Source organism: Archocentrus centrarchus, chromosome 1 (genome assembly GCF_007364275.1).
Source record: "Archocentrus centrarchus isolate MPI-CPG fArcCen1 chromosome 1, fArcCen1, whole genome shotgun sequence".
NCBI lineage: Eukaryota > Metazoa > Chordata > Actinopteri > Cichliformes > Cichlidae > Archocentrus > Archocentrus centrarchus.
The window spans coordinates 845,931-864,464 of record NC_044346.1 but is presented as its reverse complement, the minus strand read 5'-3'; the positions used below and the strand labels follow the sequence as shown (position 1 = coordinate 864,464).

At 41.3% G+C, this 18,534-nt stretch overlaps 1 protein-coding gene across 1 annotated transcript; it reads right to left on the bottom strand.

Annotated features, from left to right (window-relative positions):
* Positions 1-1,761: 1,761 nt before the first annotated feature.
* LOC115785257 (nuclear factor 7, ovary-like) lies at positions 1,762-9,612 on the bottom strand. The gene is made up of 2 exons (XM_030736798.1): positions 9,527-9,612; positions 1,762-3,405 (listed from the first exon to the last, which is right to left on the bottom strand). The coding sequence occupies exon 2, from the start codon at positions 3,394-3,396 to the stop codon at positions 1,762-1,764; it is 1,635 nt and encodes a 544-aa protein (XP_030592658.1). The 5' UTR covers positions 3,397-3,405; positions 9,527-9,612.
* Positions 9,613-18,534: the final 8,922 nt, after the last annotated feature.

The window sequence follows — 18,534 nt, the reverse complement described above, 5'->3', positions numbered from 1 at the left end:
TCCTAACTCAACTCAACAAAGGGGAGACAAAGGTTATATAGTGTAGTGTTGGCAAAACCCCCACATCCTAACTTTCCATATATGGCTGTGAAAACAGCTTCACCCTATAACCTATATCTGGACATATAGTCAATTCCTTATATGGAAGCAAGAGAGCCTGCAAAGGGGCTCTCGGTGCGGATGTTCAAATCAAATTTCCCTTTGCATGAACCCTTAAGGAAGAAGAGACAATACATGCACACGTAGTTTTAGCATGACAGTACAGACACCACACTCCCCTGTCTGTTTATCCCTCTGTCTTGTCTTCCTGTTAGTGCCTATTCATTGTCTTTTATCATGTTTAATGATTTTTCTTGTCTCTGTGGTTATTAATCGTTTTTGGTTGTTCCCTACTTTATTTTGAAGGTTGATTTTCTTTCATTTTTCTTCCATCTTTGTGATTGTCCTGACTGTTTATACCTGTGTCTCATTCCCAGTCAGCCTTCAGTGTATAAATAGTCCTGTCTCTCTCTTTGTTCTTGCCATTGTGTCTGTTAATGCACCCCTTGTGTTTCCTGGATTTCTGCTAAATTTTTGTGTTAATGGATTGTCACATACTGTTCCTTGTGTACTCCTTCTGAGCTTTGATTAAAATCAAGTGATTTTTTTTCCTTTTTTGCCTTGACTGATTATGACATATTCCATATGAAATGTGTAAATGAATTTTCAAAAGTACTCATAAATTGTACTGATTATTTATATTACTATTTGTTTCTGTAGCTAGTTTCCACGGTTTATAGTGATTTGCTCAAAGACTTCGTTAAAGTGCCAGAAGCCCGTCCTCAGAAATATGAAAGTACAGATTGTCAACATCCTTAGATGAAGGTACTTGTTGGCTGTTCTAGACTCTAAAATTAAATGGTAAATGGACTAGCTCTTATATAGCGCTTTTCTACTCAATCAGAGCACTCAAAGCGCTTATACAACCTGTTTGCATTCACCCATGCACTCCCATTCATACAAGCACTTCCATCATTAATTAAGCTAAGTGCTTTTTTAATTAGCTAACATTCACACGCATTCATACTCCGACAGAACGGTCGGAGAGCAACTTAGGGTTAAGTATCTTGCCCAAGGATACATTGGCATGTAGCCTGGACTAGCCAGGATTCGAACCGCTGACCTTCCGATCAGTAAGTGACCTGCTCTACCTACTGAGCTACAGCCACCCCAAATTAACATTCCCTTTACATTACAAATAAATCAATAGAAATCATAGATGTGGACAGTTGATTAAGCCTCTATTGCCTCAGCCTTGAACTTTTTTTTTTGCATGAGTCAGCATTTTCAGTCATTAAACCTTAAATATTATTCCTTTTGATTTTTTTTTCTATAAATGTAAACATATCTTAAAAATTTCAGAATCCAACATTGGTTTGTGTTGATTAGACTGCTAATGAGTACATATACACATTTATAACATCAGCTTCTTGATTCTCTACAAAATGATCTCCTCATGTTTTTGCTCTATTAGCTTAAATGACATTGGACTAGAAGTTGTAATTTCTCCCTTAAAGGGAGAAAAACAAAATTTTCCAGGAGTGTAAAATGATGAAAAATTAGGATCGAGAAATGTGTTATACTAGAAAACAATTAAATATCATTATGATTTAATAATAAAAAATAATCATAATCAGAGTCCGAGGAAACAGAGCAAATTCACTGTTACCAATGAATATGTTCTTCACACAGACTGCTTTCATAGAAAATATAATAATTTTTCTAGTTAGTGTGATTGACAGGAGTGATCAGCAGAGGTCCAGCGTTATAACCATCATCATTATTACAGGGATTGAAGAATGGGTGGAGTTTCTGAGTGAAGGAGCAGCCAGTAAAGGAGTAGATCAGAGCTGCAGCATCCACATCATAAAAGGAGACCAGACCCTCCTCATAATCCACAAACACCCCCACCTTCTCAGGAGCAGACTGAAGAGAGAGAGCGACTGCGGTGTTAGCACAAGCTGTGTACTCATTTCTGTTTCTCAGCCACATAGTCCAGTATCCATTCTGAGGCTTCACTGAATTTCCTCCCTTCCTGCCGATCGACTCTCTGGCCACTCCTAAAATCCAGTCAGTCTTTCCTTTAACCTGAACCTCAAAGTAAAATCTGCCTGAAGAGAAACTCTGAGTTCCTAAAACATTTGCAAAAACTGTAAATCTCTTTGGATTGTCTGGAAGATTCTTCCAAACACCAGAATGATTCACTTGTTTTCCATCATCAGACAGGATGAGCTCAGGATGTGCTGTATCAGGATCAAGAGTCACATCTACTGCATACTGCTGGACCTTCTTCAGCTCAGGCTCAAGCAGCTTCTTCTTCTCTTTCCTGAGTGTATCCGCCAGCTGAGCCACAGCTCTCACCACAGTCCCCTCATATGATGGAGGAGAGATGATGACCTTTGTCCAGTCCTTGGTGGGTGGAGCAGTTTTCAGGGATGAGAAGCTTTGGAGGAGGTGGAGGTGGTCTTCAGAGCGTGAGACTTGCTTCAACTCAAAGCTTCTCTTCATCAGCTCAGAGATTTCGTGTTCCAGATCTTTGATGAAGCCTTCAGCCTGTTTCTCTGCTGTTACCTGTTTGTCTTCGATCTCCTTTATGAACTCCTTCAGGCCTTTTTTAATCAGAGCAGTGAAGACCTGAACACCTTCTGCTTTCTCTCTGTTTGCAGCATCTTTGCTCATCTTCACTGACTCTTTGATCTCCCCAATCTTCAGTCGTCTCTTCTGGATCATCTGCTGAATTCCAGCCTCTGTCTTCCTCAGCTCTGCCTTCTTTCCTTCAGATTCTTCTCTCAGAGGAACAAACTCATGGTTCTTGTGGTCTAAAACAGAGCAGAGCACGCAGACACATGTCTGGTCGGTCTTACAGAACAGCTCCAGATGTTTATCGTGCTTCGTACACATCCTGCCTTCCAGGTTCTCCACAGGCTCCATCAGCTGATGTGTTTTTAGACCTTTCACTGTCAGATGAGGCTCCAGGTGAGTCTGACAGTAGGAGGTCAGACACACCAGGCAGGACTTCAGGGCCTTCGGTTTGGTTCCAGTGCAGACGTCACAGGGAACTTCTCCTGGTTTGGCAGCTTGTTGCTTTGATCTGCTGCTGCTGGCTTTCTTCTGAGCTTCACGCCTGAACTGAGCGACCATCTCAGAGAACAAAGTGTTGATGTCTAGTTCAGGTCGTCTCTTGAACACCTTGTTACACATGGGACACTTGTACCTAACATTAACATTCCAGTGCTGAGTGATGCAGTTTTTGCAGAAGTTGTGTCCACATGTTGTGGTGACTGGATCAGTGAACACATCCAGACAGATGGAGCACAGAAACTGATCTTCAGTTCGCAGATTGCTGGCAGCAGACATGTCTGCACTCTGAGAACAAAAGGCAAAAGTGAGAAGTACAATTGTTAGATATTTTTGGAGGTAATTTAGAAACATCCAAGTGTGATAACAATAATTTCAGGCTCCAGTAACAGAAAAACATAACAGACAAAGCAAAAAAAGGGCAGAATTCCCAGCACCCATCTTATGATTATGACTGTCCTGAGTTTTAATTATTCATTTTGTGGCACATAGAGTAAGGAAAGTCAGGAAGGCATCATGTAGATCTAACGACCCTGGAGCACCTTAGAGCTGACCAGTTCTTAACACTGACTACTAATCATTACATGACAACCAACCAATGAACGACTGCATGCGTACATTCACAAACTCACCCCAAATTTGACAAATATGAAAAACTGTTCTATGTGCTAAACCTTCTTTCAGTGCACACAAGGAAAAATCTGAACATCATGTTTTGGTGCATATATGTAAAAAAAAATGTGCAGTGAGGAAAAAGTACTTCAGCTGCTGGAGGAGAACACATAAGCTCATCTCTTAGAGTTTTCCCTCTGAAAACTGGTTATTTTGTCTTCAATGTGTTCCTAAAGCAGGATGGCTGTGTTTATGAAATCATGCAGCATGACAGGACTTTTTCACACACACACACACACACACACACACACACACACACACACACACACACACACACACACACACACACACACACACACACACACACACACACACACACACACACATTACAGCTTTATATGTCACTGCAAAAACAACAAACAACAAAATCAGTGATTGAAATGCAGACTTTCCTTTTTAATTCAAGGGATTTTATAGAAATTTTGCTTTAACTGTTTAGGAATTACTTCAGCCCCTCATTTGCAGTGGCTCAAAATGACAATGGACAATTGGATGACAAACAGTGTGTGTGTGTGTGTGTGTGTGTGTGTGTGTTCCCATGATACACTGAGAATTTCTTTTCATTCACCTTTTTTTCACTCTGTTTATAAACCATTCTGCATTTAATCATTAATTATTATTAATCTCTGTCTCTCTTCCTCAGTGTGTCTTTTTTTCTCTCCCCTCAGCCCCAGCCAGTCACAGCAGATGACTGCCCCTCCCTGAGCCTGGTTCTGCTGGAGGTTTCTTCCTGTTAAAAGGGAGTTTTTCCTTCCCACTGTCACCAAGTGCTTATTCATAGGAGGTCATTTTGACTGCTGGATTTTCTCTGTAATTATTGTAGGATCTTTACCTTACAATATAAAATGGCTTGAGGCGACTGTTGTGATTTGGAGGTATATAAAAAAAAAAAATTGAATTAAATTGAATTGAATCTCTAAAGGAGAGGCCAGTAACCCTTCGGAGGAAGCTCATTTCTGCAGCTTGTATTTGCAATCTCGTTCTTTCAGTCACTACCCAAAGCTCACGACCATAGGTGAGGGTAGGGATGTAGATTGACCAGTAAATCGATAGCTTCGCTTTCACTTTCAGCTCCCTCTTTACCACGGCAGACTGCAGATGCAGCCCCAATACGGCGTCAATCTCCTGCTCCCTTCTCCCGTCACTCGTGAACATGACCCCGGGATGCTTCCACTACTTAGGGCAGCATCTCGTCCATTAGCCGGAGTGGGGACGCTACCCTTTTCCAGCTGAGGACCATGACCTCAAATTTAGAAGTGCTAATTCTCATGCTAGCTGCTTCACACTCGGCTATGAACTGTTCCACTGCAAGATGGAGGCCACCACCTGATGAAGCCAACAGGACTGCATCATCTGTGAAAAGCAGAAATGAGATTCTGAGGCCACCAAGGTGGAAGCCCTTTGGCTACTCCTAGAAATTCTATCCATAAAAATTATGAACAGAATTGGTGACAAAGGGCAGTCCAACAGTCCACCCACAAGAAATGAATCTGACTTATTGTCTGCAATATGGAAAAAGCTCTCACTGGTGGTTGTACAGGGACTGAATGGCATGCGACAAAGGGCCAGACACCCCATACTCCTGGAGCACCCCCCACAAGACACCCCAAGGGGCATGGTCGATTGCCTTTTCCAAGTCCACAAAACACATGTAGAATGGATGGGCAAACTCCCATGCACACTCAGATATCCTCAAGATGGTAAAGAGCTGGTCCAGTGTTCCACAACCAGAACAAAAACTGCATTGTTCCTCTTGAATCTGAGGTTTGACCAAGACATGGACCCTCCTTCCTTTCCATGCTGAGGAGTGTGATTTCCCTGATAGTTGGAGCACACCCTCTGGTCCCCTTCTTAAAGATGGGGACCACCACCCTAGTCTGCCAATCCAGTGGCACCGCCCCAGATCTCCACGCAGGTTGTAGAGGCGTGTCAGCCAAGACAGCCTTACAGCATCCAGAGCCTTCAGGAACTCAGAGTGAATCTCATCAATCCCAGGGGCCCTGCCACCAAGGAGTTGTTTAACCACCTCAGTGACTTCACCAAACTCCTCCCATACCCGAGTTTTTGCTTCAGCCATTGCCCAAGCCACGTTACACTTGGCCTGCCAGTACCTGTCAGCTGCCTCTAGAGTCCCACAGGCTAACCTAGCCTACTCCTTCTTCAACTTTATGGCTCCCTTCACCTCTGGTGTCCACCATCTGATTTGGGGAATACAACCAGGACAAGCAGCAACCACCTTGCAAGCGCAGCTCTGAGCAGCAGCCACAACAACGGAGATGCAAAACATGGTCCATTCAAACTATGACTTCAACTATCGATTATTTTAGTAATCGAGTATTCTATCAATTATTCCATTGATTAATAAAGTAATTGGATGAGAAATACTTTTGTATTATTAACATTTCATTTTTTCGCTGTGTAAAACAAACAGCAGTGGATGGAGCAGCTACAAAATTGTCATTTCTTCACATTGACACTTGCTGATCAGGTGATTGATGAAGGGCTCCTCCAGCTGTTTCCCATTAAAGGTTTTAATGGTGGTTACGGGAACAAGTGCTGCTGCTTTGGACACTAGAAAAACATTTACTTTCACCTTTTCGCTCCACCTGAGCTCACTATCTCAATAATGGCTCCACCTCTTTGCACTTGCCACATGTGTGCACACAGACTGCATGTAGAACAACTGCTGCTGTTGTGTTATCAGCGTTTTTAAAACTAGGGGCTGCATGTGCTTAATGTTGTAATGCTTTGTATTCACATGCACCCTCCTGAATACATTTCTATTGGAGGTCTATTTCTAGTTTGCAAATCAGGGATTAAAGTATAAAAAATAATTTAACGGAGCCTCTTGGTGGGGGTTTCCTGTCAGTGCCCAAGGATTGCTAGTGCTAATGGTGGCGCCCGCTAGCAAATTGAGGTAACAGCAATCCATTCTGGTAGCTAACAGCTGAAATTCACAGCACAGCGAGGAGCCCCTCTACAGGAGACTTGTTCCAGAGCCCAGGCCATGCGTTGAGGTGTGCCCGACTACAGTGGCTTGCAAAAGTATTCATACCCCTTGAACGTTTCCATATTTTGTCACATTACAACCACAAACATAAATATATGTCACTGGAATTTAATGTGAAAGACCAACACAAAGTGGTATACAATTGTGAAGTGGAAAGAAAATTATACATGATTCAAAACATTTTTTACAAATAATAAACTGAAAAGTGTGGTGTGCAAAAGTATTGAGCCCCCTTTTCTCTGAGTGCAACCAATTGCATTCAGAAGTTGCCTGATGACTGCTAATGACTACAAAGAGTCCACCTTGTGTGTAATCTAATCTCAGTACAAATACAGCTGCTCCGTGACGGCCTCAGAGGTTGGTTCAGAGAATATTGGGGAGAAAACAGCATCATGAAGTCCAAAGAACACAGCAGACAGGTCAGGAATAAGGTTGTGGAGAAGTTTAAAGCAGGCTTAGGCTATAAAAAGATTTCCCAAGCTTTGAACTTCTCACGGAGCACTGTTCAATCCATTATCCGGAAATGGAAAGAGTATGGCACAACTGTAAACCTACCAAGACAAGGCCGTCCACCTAAACTTACAGGCCGAACAAGGAGAGCACTGATCAGAGATGCAGCCAAGAGGCCCATGGTGACTCTGGACCAAATGCAGAGATCCACAGCTCAGGTGGGGGAATCTGTCCACAGGACAACTATTAGTCATGTACTGCACAAATGTGGTCTTTATGGAAGAGTGGCAAGAAGAAAGTCATTGTTAAAAGAAAACCATAAAAAGTCCCGTTTGCAGTTTGCCAGAAGCCATGTTGGAGACACAGCAAACATGTGGAACAAGGTGCTTTGGTCAGACGAGACCAAAATTGAACTTTTTGGCCAAAATGCAAAACGCTATGTGTTGTGGAGAATTAACACTGCACATCACTCTGAACACACCATCCCCACTGTCAAATATGGTGGTGGCAGCATCATGCTCTGGGGCTGCTTCTCTTCAGCAGGGACAGGGAAGTTGGTCAGAGTTGATGGGAAGATGGATGGAGCCAAATACTGGGCAGTCTTGGAAGAAAACCTGCTGGAGTCTGCAAAAGACTGAGACTGGGGCGGAGGTTCACCTTCCAGCAGGACAACGACCCTAAACATAAAGCCAGGGCTACAATGGAACGGTTTAAAACCAAACATATTCATGTGTTAGAACGGCCCAGTCAAAGTCCAGACCTAAACCCAATCAAAAATTTGTGGCAAGATCTGAAAACTGCTGTTCACAAACGCTCTCCATCTAATCTGACTGAGCTTGAGCTGTTTTGCAAAGAAGAATGGGCAAAAATTTCAGTCACTAAATGTGCAAAGCTGGTGGAGACATACCCTAAAAGACTTGCAGCTGGAATTGCAGCAAAAGGTGGTTCCACAAAGTATTGACTCAGGGCGGCTCAATACTTTTGCACACCGCACTTTTCAGTTTTTTATTTGTAAAAAATGTTTTGAATCATGTATAATTTTCTTTCCACTTCACAATTGTAACCACTTTGTGTTGGTCTTTCACATTAAATTCCAGTGACATATATTTATGTTTGTGGTTGTAATGTGACAAAATATGGCAAAGTTCAAGGGGTATGATTACTTTTGCAAGCCACTGTATATCTAGGAGGTATCTCTCAACCTCATGCACTAGCTCAGGTGCCTTCCCCACCAGAGAGGTGACGTTCCATGTCACGATATCCGGGGATTGGTGCGCCAGGGCCTCAGCCCTTGGCTGCCCCCTGACACACCCACCACCCGCAGGAGGCATCATAGGGGTGCCTCCTGCAGGTGGTGGGCCTATAGGAGGGTGGGCCCCTGTCTCCTTTTTAGGTTGCGTCTGACTGGGCACCATGGACTTTATTTCACTTTTGTTTGCAATTTATTCAAGAGTCATATTTTCATTCTTTGTTTTTTTGGAGAAACCTGGAACATTTGGAACATTTTGAGAAGAAAAAAGAAAGAAAAAAAAATACTAATAGGATATACACATAGTAATAAATTAAGCAATAGTTAAGTAAAACAATCACATTTACTTTACAATCCTCTCCCCAATTTGTTTCCACTTTCCCTTCTGACGCCACTATTGTATCATAAAGACAGACACCATAATAATAAGTTCAGAATTTATGTATTGGCATCACAAACATCATTCATTCATTTAATCTGTTCAAAGCTTCACGCACCAAAGCCACGATTTGATGGTAATAACGCTGCCTGTTTTACATTTACTGTCCACTTGATGGCGCAGGACAGTAATTAAAGCGCATGAAGCGTCGGCCCATGACTTCACCGACTGGATGGAAAGCTTTAATGCTTCATTAAGCTTCATCTCACCATCACTACTTGGGTCCTTTGTTTTGTTTAGTTTTTTTCTTCAGTAAAATAAAAGTATTTCAGTAAAACGTCAGTAAATCTCAGTAAAATTCAATAAATGTCACACCACAGAACAAATCATTTTAGGGAAAATTTAAAGCATAAAGTTAAATGATGACACATCCTCAGTGTCTTTTCAACAGCAAGTCGAGTTCAGCTCTCAGATTTAAAAAAAAATGAACAGAAACTGTGAGACTTGACTGATGTTTAAATACTTCATTTTCAGTTTCATTCTGCTTCACGTCGTCTCCAAGTCTCCGCCTGAACTAATCTGACGTCAGTGTGAAATGAGGAGTTAAAGTGCTGCCTATGAAACACAGTTAATCTGCTGCTGCACTCACCTGTATTTGTGTCCGCTGTTGAGAAAGAAGAGGTGAGCTCAGTTTAATTTGCTTCAGACACACAGAGATGTGTACCTCCACTGCAGCTCCGCTGTTACTCACACTTTCACTTTCATTTCAGGAATTTGACGGTGAATCTTTGTTGCTCCGCCTCTTCGTTTTTGTCAGCAGGTGTAGGGTTTCTTCTACCTTCAGGCAGGTTAGTTGCATGGAATACATTTTTCCGCCCTCCTCCGTTGCTTCCAAAAATTCCAGCATCAAATTCCCACTTAAAGTCTGGTACTTTGTAAAACTGAATTTATGGTTTCCAAATGATCCAAGCTGAATATTATGGTATTATGCATGTGTGCATATTATGCTTTCTCTGTGTAGCATAGTTGGAACAGTTCCTTTCCACATGTGCATTTTCCATCAGGACACTTACCCATCAGCTCCAACACATAATTCAAAGCTCAGAGTCCCAGCCTCGGTTTGTTACACCATGTTACCCCTCCTGCTCGTTTTTACATGGAACAGATGGAGCTTCAGTATCTTCTAAGCCTTTTGAAGCAAAAAAAATAATGCTGCTCCTTCTCCTTCTCCCACTGTTTCTGCCACAAAGAGAAATGTTTTCTTTGATCATGTAAACCAGTCTCAATCTTGATCACTGCCCTCCCCGACTAGACTAGACTAGAATGCACCAAAAGTAAAAAAAAAAAAAAAAAAAAAAGAGGAAAAAATGGACAAAGCAGAGAATGAAAGCAATCCTAAAATGACAATATTGATCTTTGGTAGTTTAAAGAAAATTTCTCCTGATAAATTCTGATAATTCATCATGTGACTCATTACGTGAAACAAACTCAGGAAAGCATCAAATTAATGTAATAAGTTGCTCCTTATTGCCGTAATGAAGCAGTGCATGTTTTTATGCATCCCCACATTCTGGAACTAAACTCCTGTAGAGTGGCTGCACTCTGTTCCTCTCTGGACTTCTCATTGTGCAATAGAGTACAGCTTGTATCCCCAGTTGATGCTTGTATGCTGCGGTTTTCACAAGGAGGAAAAGTATAAGATCCCTCCAAACAAAATCGTGACAGTTGTCCATGAGAGTGACTCTATTGTAGTGTTGGCTGCAAAGATCCTGCAGGAAAAACCTGGGTGGATGTCCAGCTGCTGTGCAGGTCACATTTTAAAGTTGGTGATCAAGAACGCTTTGAAACACTCTCAGATCAGCAAAGCGCTTGGAGCAGGGAGGTGTCTCGTGGAGCACTTTAAACGAAGCAAAATGGCTTAAAGCAAGTTGAAGACCAAGAAGAAGCAGATTGGGACTCAGGAACACAAAGAAGATGTCCCTACCAGCTGGAACAGCACCTGTTATATGGTAAACTCGCCTGCTGGAACAGAGATGGCCACTGCATCTCTGCAGTATGTAGGCCTCAAGGCTAATCAGTGGACCCTGGTAGAGGAACTAATCAAAGCCCTCCAGGCCTTTGAATGTGACACTGTTTACATCAGCGGTGAAAGCAATGTGACAGTCTCTGCCCTGCCTCCTCCTATCAAAGGAATTTTAAAGTCCACCCACACTGCCTATGACACTGCTCCTGTGCAGGCCTTCCAGGCAGCTGCTTCAAAGATCTCTGCATGCTGGTCAAGAGAAGTCACCATCAAAGATGATAACCCAAGCAAAATGATCACTGCAGCTGCTCTAGACCCAAGTTTCTGACACCAGGGAAAAGGTTCAGTGTTAAATTAAATGCAAGCTCTTGCCCTTCAGTCCATAGATGAGAGTATTACTGTGAAGAACCAGCACACTGTGATGGAAAATTTGTGTTTCAACTCTAATAACCTTTGCGCACCTCTTGGGTATGTGATTGTAATTTACTTGTACAAAGGTTGAGTGCGTGAAGATGAGAAAATAACTAAAATGTAAGCCGTGTCAAAGGTCACGATGCAGGCTATAATCATACTCATGGAGGTGGGAGCTGGAACTCCCCACAGCTAACAGAACTAGATTATATCCACACGATGAGTATAAAGGAGCTGTTATTTTGTTCTGTGGACAACGCTGGTGCGAAGACTGAGCTGTGTTGCTCCCTTTGCAAAGGTTTCTTTCAGTAAATCATCAGAACATCAGTTTGGTTTTGGCACTGAGCTTATTTTTTCCACCACACACAGCAGCTACACCCTCAGCCGTCAGGGGTGCAACAGCCTCATCCGACAGAACTCCAAATAGATCTCCTTTAGCTCTCGATTCATTGCTTGGGTGGGACTCAACAGAGAGTGAACCTACAGCATCAGCTGACTGTGGTACCACAGCTCCAACCTTCATTGCTTAGCAAACAAAAGGTTGCTGGTTCATTTCCAGCATAAGGCACAAAGGGTTGCAATCGGGAAAAGGTATCTAGTGTAAAACTGTCAAATCAAACATGTGGAGCTACCTGCTGTGGTGACCAAAAGCAGCTTTCTTTCACCATCAGATCTGCTGCTGACACTCCGGTGAAGAGAAGAGCTTAGCTGCCAGCTCAGTCAGGTGAGTGGGGTGGTGGTGGGGTGCCATACACGTTTGGCTTGCCCAAATGTATAACATTGGGAGTGATCCCAGTCCTGGAGATCTTCAACTCCTACTTCTGACAGCATTTTGAGGGAGGCTGGAAACGCTGAGGCTAAATCAACCAGGTTCTGCAACGACACTGCTGAGAAGGCAGTGTAGTTGCAGGCACTGAAGCTGCATGGCACTGTGGCCATAAGTACACTTTATTTAACCCTTTGATGCAAAACATGGGTCAAAAGTGACCCGGCTGAGTTTTTATCTTTTATATCTTTGCAATAATTTAATTTCATCATTCAGCATTCAAGGTATTCCTCAATTAACTTGTTTTTCATCATCATATATCCTTATTTTATTTCTTCCTTTCTTACTTTTTGAATAAAAACCATTTTTGTATCACTACCCTTCTAATGCACAATATGGGTCAAAAATGACCCGCATTCATTTTCCAGGTTACTTCATGTATGGCTGACTGTTTCTATGATATAGTTTTGAAATAAATTAATTTTATCATTTACTTTTAAAATTATGCAGTAAATATCTTGTTTTTGTTTAGCACAAATCACCATTTTTATTTTTAATTTTTCAAGTTATGAACAAGCACAGCTTTTCTAATTCTAGATCAAGTTTACACACATGGGTCAGAAATGACCTGCATCCATTTACTACAGCATTTAGTGGGAACTCTGAATTGTGCTTGTGTCAGATATTTCACAGCTCAGCACAGCACCCTTTGCCCATCTAATACATGTAAGTATTGTTTTTCAGTTGTTCAGTTTGATTCATGGGAGCTTCATAGCTCGGAATTTGGATTCCATGGCAAAATGACCATGGTGAGCTATGTGCAGAAGAAGGGAAAGGCTGTTGTCCTACTGAACACCATGCATGATGACAAATCAGTGGATAACAGCAGTCAGAAGAAGAAATCAGAAGTGATGTAGTACTACAATAAAACGAAAGGAGGAGTGGACACAGTGGTTCACATGGTTAGCAGCTACACATGTTTGTGGAGAACAAGGAGGTGGCCCATGGTTCTCTGGTACAATATGCTAGATGTTGCCACACTCAATGCCTACACCAACTTCAGTGCACAACACCCTGATCATATGAGTGGTGCGAGTAATGCATGCTGCCTACTTATCAAGGAGCTGGGCAAAGAGCTTGTCATGCCACATATGAAGAGGCGCATGGAGGGCACACCTAAACTCCAGAAGCATATGATTGAGGCAATGGGAAGGTGTGGGTTAAAAAAACAAAACACAGCCACCACCCAGCTACAAAAGGACATCAGACAGGAGGGCCAAAGGAAGAGGAAGAGGTGTGCGATTTTGGAGGACCCCATGTGTAGTAATATAAAAAGTATTTTTGTTGATAAAGTAGTAAATGAAACAAAAAAAATACTCATCTGTGGTAATTAAAAACAAGATATTTAAAGAATAAATTGATTTCAAAAGATAGAGCAAAGAAAAACTCAGTCAGCATGAAATAACCTAGTAAACGAATACAGGTCATTTTTGACCCATGTTGTGCATTAGAAGGGGTGTGCATATGTTATGCATCAAAGGGTTAAGAAAAACATCCAGACATCACAGTGTGTGGGGAAAATTGTTTTGTTACCCTTCTAATGTTTCAGAACAAAAACTTTTACTTTGATAAAGTATTTTCTATTTACCTATAAACTTTGCCCAATTCTATCCTGGTTTTTAATGATCCAAAGGGGAAAAAAAAATCACAAAGCACTTAAACTTCACAAAATTCTTCATAATGATTAAAACGTATCAGTATTGGTGCCAGTATCGCCAATACTGATACCAATACTGATACCAATACTGATACTTTTAATAATGTATTTACTTGGTATCGGATCGATACCAAATCTTGCAGTATCGCACACCACGAACAGGCAGACTCCTCTGTGTGGGTCCGCCCCTTCCTGCAGCTGTTTGCCAGGGTTGGGGGTGTTCCCTCCTAATCTCTTTTCCTTGACCTCGATAAAAACGTCATCGAGCTCAGTGAAAGGTGGGTATTGATAAGGACTTAGAAAAAGAGATGAGTGGTGTGCTGAGAATGACCTCACACTCGTCTCACGCCGGGTGTCCGCCATGCTGAAAATACAATGTGCAGAAGATGAACTACAAAATATGCATCTTAATTCTCCACAACTTGTTCCAACTCTGCTGTTTGATGAGGATCATTTAAAGAGCACGAGAACAACATGTGAAAAATCTCCCTTTATTACAATGTTTTGACTTCTAAACAAACAGGAACATCAGATTTACCAACGCCTGCAGCAGCTCAAAGCCTTCTTATAAAAAGCTGCTAAAGAGGTACTAAAGAGGCTCAGCGTCAGTTTGTGTGATTGACAGGAGTGATCAGCAGAGGAGCAGAGTTTTTACCACCATCATTATTGCAGGGACTGAAGTATGGGAAGAGTTTCTGAGTGAAGGAGCAGCCAGTAAAGGAGTAGATGGACACTGACCTTTCAGATTCTTCATTTAACAGTAACAGATTGTTTTAGTACATGAAAATAAGATGGGCCCATTTCCTGTCCAGTGAAGTGAAAACCTAGCAATTCACCAAGTGCATTGATCATTATGGTCACAGACTGATAAAACAAACAAACAAACAAAAAGTCTGGTAACCGATCACAAGGGGTGGATGAAATTCACCTCTGGAGGCTCTCTGAAAGTTGTGGTTCTGTCTTGGTGGACATGTCTCTGCAACAGGAATGGGGTTTTGTCAGTGTGGCTGGGAAAACTTTGGAGTAAGAGTAGGTGTTACTGTGTGTATATTGTGCATATTGAATGTGCTCTTTGCACACTGTGGGTCATGGGAAATGTAATTTCAGTTTTACGCCTGTCTTGTAAGTTCGGCAGCAACTGACAATAAAATTTGAGTTGAGGTGGCTGGGGAGAAGGAGGTCTGAGCATCTCTGTTCAGACTGCTAATGCAAGATGGTTTTATTTCTTTATTAGTTTCTTCATTTATGTTCCTATTAAGCAGTTCACCAACCTTATTTATATATATTTCCTTTACATTTCTTCATGCATTTCTGCTTTATTATGCAAATTAAAGGACATGTTAGTGTTAGGGATTATTTTTTACTCACTGAATAAAAGGACAAATATTTAAAAGTAAACTCCAGTAAGTTAATTAATAATTAACAATAATAATTTCCCCATTGTGGGATCAATAAAGTATCATCATCAGTGGATCAACCAAATAATAAGCAATGAAATAATACATTAGACAGAGGGCAACAGACAGAAAGTGCTGACTAACTTCTCTGTCTCAGTTCATCTTATCTTGGAGGTTCAGCCACAGTACGTACAATTAAAACATCACCAACGTCACCAGGTTCTGTCATCTGGACAAGATTGCTCTGTATGACAAATTAAAACATCAGGAAGAAGATGTGCTTTATGGGTCTATATTTGCTGATGAGAGGAATCTGGGTCATGAAAAACCAGCTTGAACAAGACCCAATGACCAAGGCCGACTCACAGCACCCAGAATGTGTTTATGTCTAGATAAGGGCAGAATAAAATTGTCATGGTTAGCATAGAGCAGTGCTCTTCTGGGGAGAGACCCACAGGCAGCTGCTGAGATGCCTGTCTCTCCCTCAAGATTTGCCCACATGTACATGTGATTTTTCTGATACTTTAATATATAAAATCTTTTGCATGAGGACTAAAGTGTTTATGACTCATTCCTTCTCATTCCAGTCAGAGCCTGAAACGCTGCAGGAAGGAGCGCTTTTACAGGTCATTCATCCCAACAGCAGTTAGACTGTATAACGCATCATGATGTCATGAATCACTTGGACACTTTACCTCCACTGCCATCACTTCTGCACACATTGTACCGTTACATATAGTAGATATACATTTTATTTATTTACACTCCCACCCATAATGCATACTGTGTATGCTGTATACAAATTACTGGCTACAAATGTATATAGTGTTTTGATTTATATGTGTGTATATGCATATGTGTATTGATATATATTTTATTTATATAGTGTTTTCTATTTTATTTTATTTTATTTCATCCTTCTCCATTGTACTTTAGCTGCTGTAATGTGCAAATTTCCCCATCATAGGATCATTAAAGTTTTATCTTATCTTATTATTTCAGTGTGGCAAACCTTGCACATGTTGATTAACTGAGACCCCGTTTACACACTTCAAAATGAAAACGGGTAAGTTTTGATGTTTTTCAGCCTCCTGTTTACACAAGAACAGAGTGAAAACGATACTTTTTGGAAACGTGCTCCAGAGTGGAGTGTTTCTGAAATGCTCTGGCCTCGGTAAACTGACGAAAACTATGCAGTTTGGAAACTGGGGCACTCGCGCATGCACACTATGGCTGCTGCTCCTATAGCCACACCGCCAACTTGTGGCCTGGCAATAGGAACTGCCATGTTTTAAGCGTCTTGCGTTTCTGTGTAAACGGAGATCTTTTCTGAAACGTCTTGATGTAAACATGTCACTTTTTGGAAATGACAATGGCAAAATAACACCGTTACACAACTTTGTTGTGTAAATGGGGCCTGACTCTAGGCTCACAACAGAAAAGCACTGAGGACTGAGTTGATCTATTCTGTGCATGTGATGGTACACTGCTCACAGTTTGCCAGCACAAAGATTTCAGTGTCATGACACTTTCTGAAAAATAAATGAAATCATGTCATTTACCACAACAGTAACCCACTTTAAGAAATCACATGCACACTCATCCTCTGTGTCCACATGAAAAAGTCAACATTCCTGACTGACTGCATTATTTTCAGATAGATTCTCTAAGAGCTGCAGGTCACTGTAACTGCCTGTAACTTTGGTTTTTGGACATATGATTCTGTATCTAGCAGTGTGAAGCTGAGTGACAATAATCAGCCTTTAGAGGAAAAAACCCTCTAACAGACTCCTGAGCATGTAGAGTTGGTCTTTTGCTCTCACTATGAGTGTTTGGTGCTCAAATGTACAAAAATGCCAATGTTCAAACTTCATCTTGTGTATAGAGAAATCCTGTTTGTTAGCCTTTGTCTCTGATTGGGAGGATAGAAGGATGAACAAATTGTGCTTAATATTTTGTAATTGTTATGGTTCCCAAGGAGCATAACCCAAACACAGACTTAAGAAACACACAAACATATAATTTAATAAATGAAAGAACATTTAATAAACTTTAATGACAGCACTTTCTTAGCCTCTGAAATCATAGCCCAAGTTTGAACCCCTACACCCTAACATGTCATATGTTCCAATATGGTGGACGAACTGTAGTGCATTTGAAGACCCAAATGTACAAGAGGTAGAGAACCACAACAAACTGAGCTCTAATTTCTCCTAAAAAGTCCAAAATAAAATCAGAACAAGTGAGAAACCAGTATCTAGAAACACGAGGGGTTAGGAATAACACAGAGGGGGACAGGACTATTTATACACAGAGGGCTGACTGGAAATGAGAAACAGGAGGGGAACAAAACAAAGGTGAAAGTAGCCAACACAACTGGATAGACAGAAAGTAAATCCCAAAACAAGACATTGCAAAGAAAAACACCTATCAAAGCAAAATAGGCCATGAACCATTACGAAAATTCGTACTAAACAGGAAGAAAGAGACAAGAGGAGACAGGAGGGCAAAGACTTTAACAGAAAAGATGAGAGAGAGGGAGGAATAGAAATGAAAAACTGAGGAGTTAAAAGTAAGCTATCTGAACAGGCACCAGAACTCAATAATATCTTAAAACTTAGTTCCAAAAGGACTAGAGTAATAAGACATAAAAACATTAATACAAAACTGCAGTTTTAATGTATAAGAATCTAAACTTTGAACACTAAAATAATAGAAAAACCCGAACAGGAAATCAAACTCAAATATAATAAACAAGAATTCAAAGTTCCCTTGGAACCTTACATTTACACCAAACTCATTCAGTTTATTAGGCAAAGGCCTTTATTTTAATGAAGCTTATGTGTTAGTTCAATAAGGAAGATCTGTATTCACTCATCTGTCTGCTTATTCTTCACCTCACTTCCATTTTCACATGCTGTCAGACTTGAAGATGCTCTAGTTCAATCATCTTTCTGCCCGCCATCTTCAAGCCAATCAGCCTCCACTCTGCATACTTTAACTACCACCACGTGTCTCACTTGCAGACTCATTCATGGAACCCACTACCTCCCCATCTCCCCCTTACTCAAGTGACTTAGCGCTCCAACCAAGCCGCCATATTTATCTTCACCTCCGCCAGTGTCTAGACTCCTGGGGGTCTTGCCCTGATACCTATCACTGCTGGGATTCCATTCTCCTGCGATGGGCTATTTGAATCTAACCACCAAATAACTTAATCAAATTATTACGGTTTGGCAGTGGACATATAAGCCCTTTTGGCCAACACTCATCAACTCTTCCCAACAAAAGTGATGAGCTGGAGATATTGGTGTAGACTCAAAGTATAGCGTGAGTGGAGTCT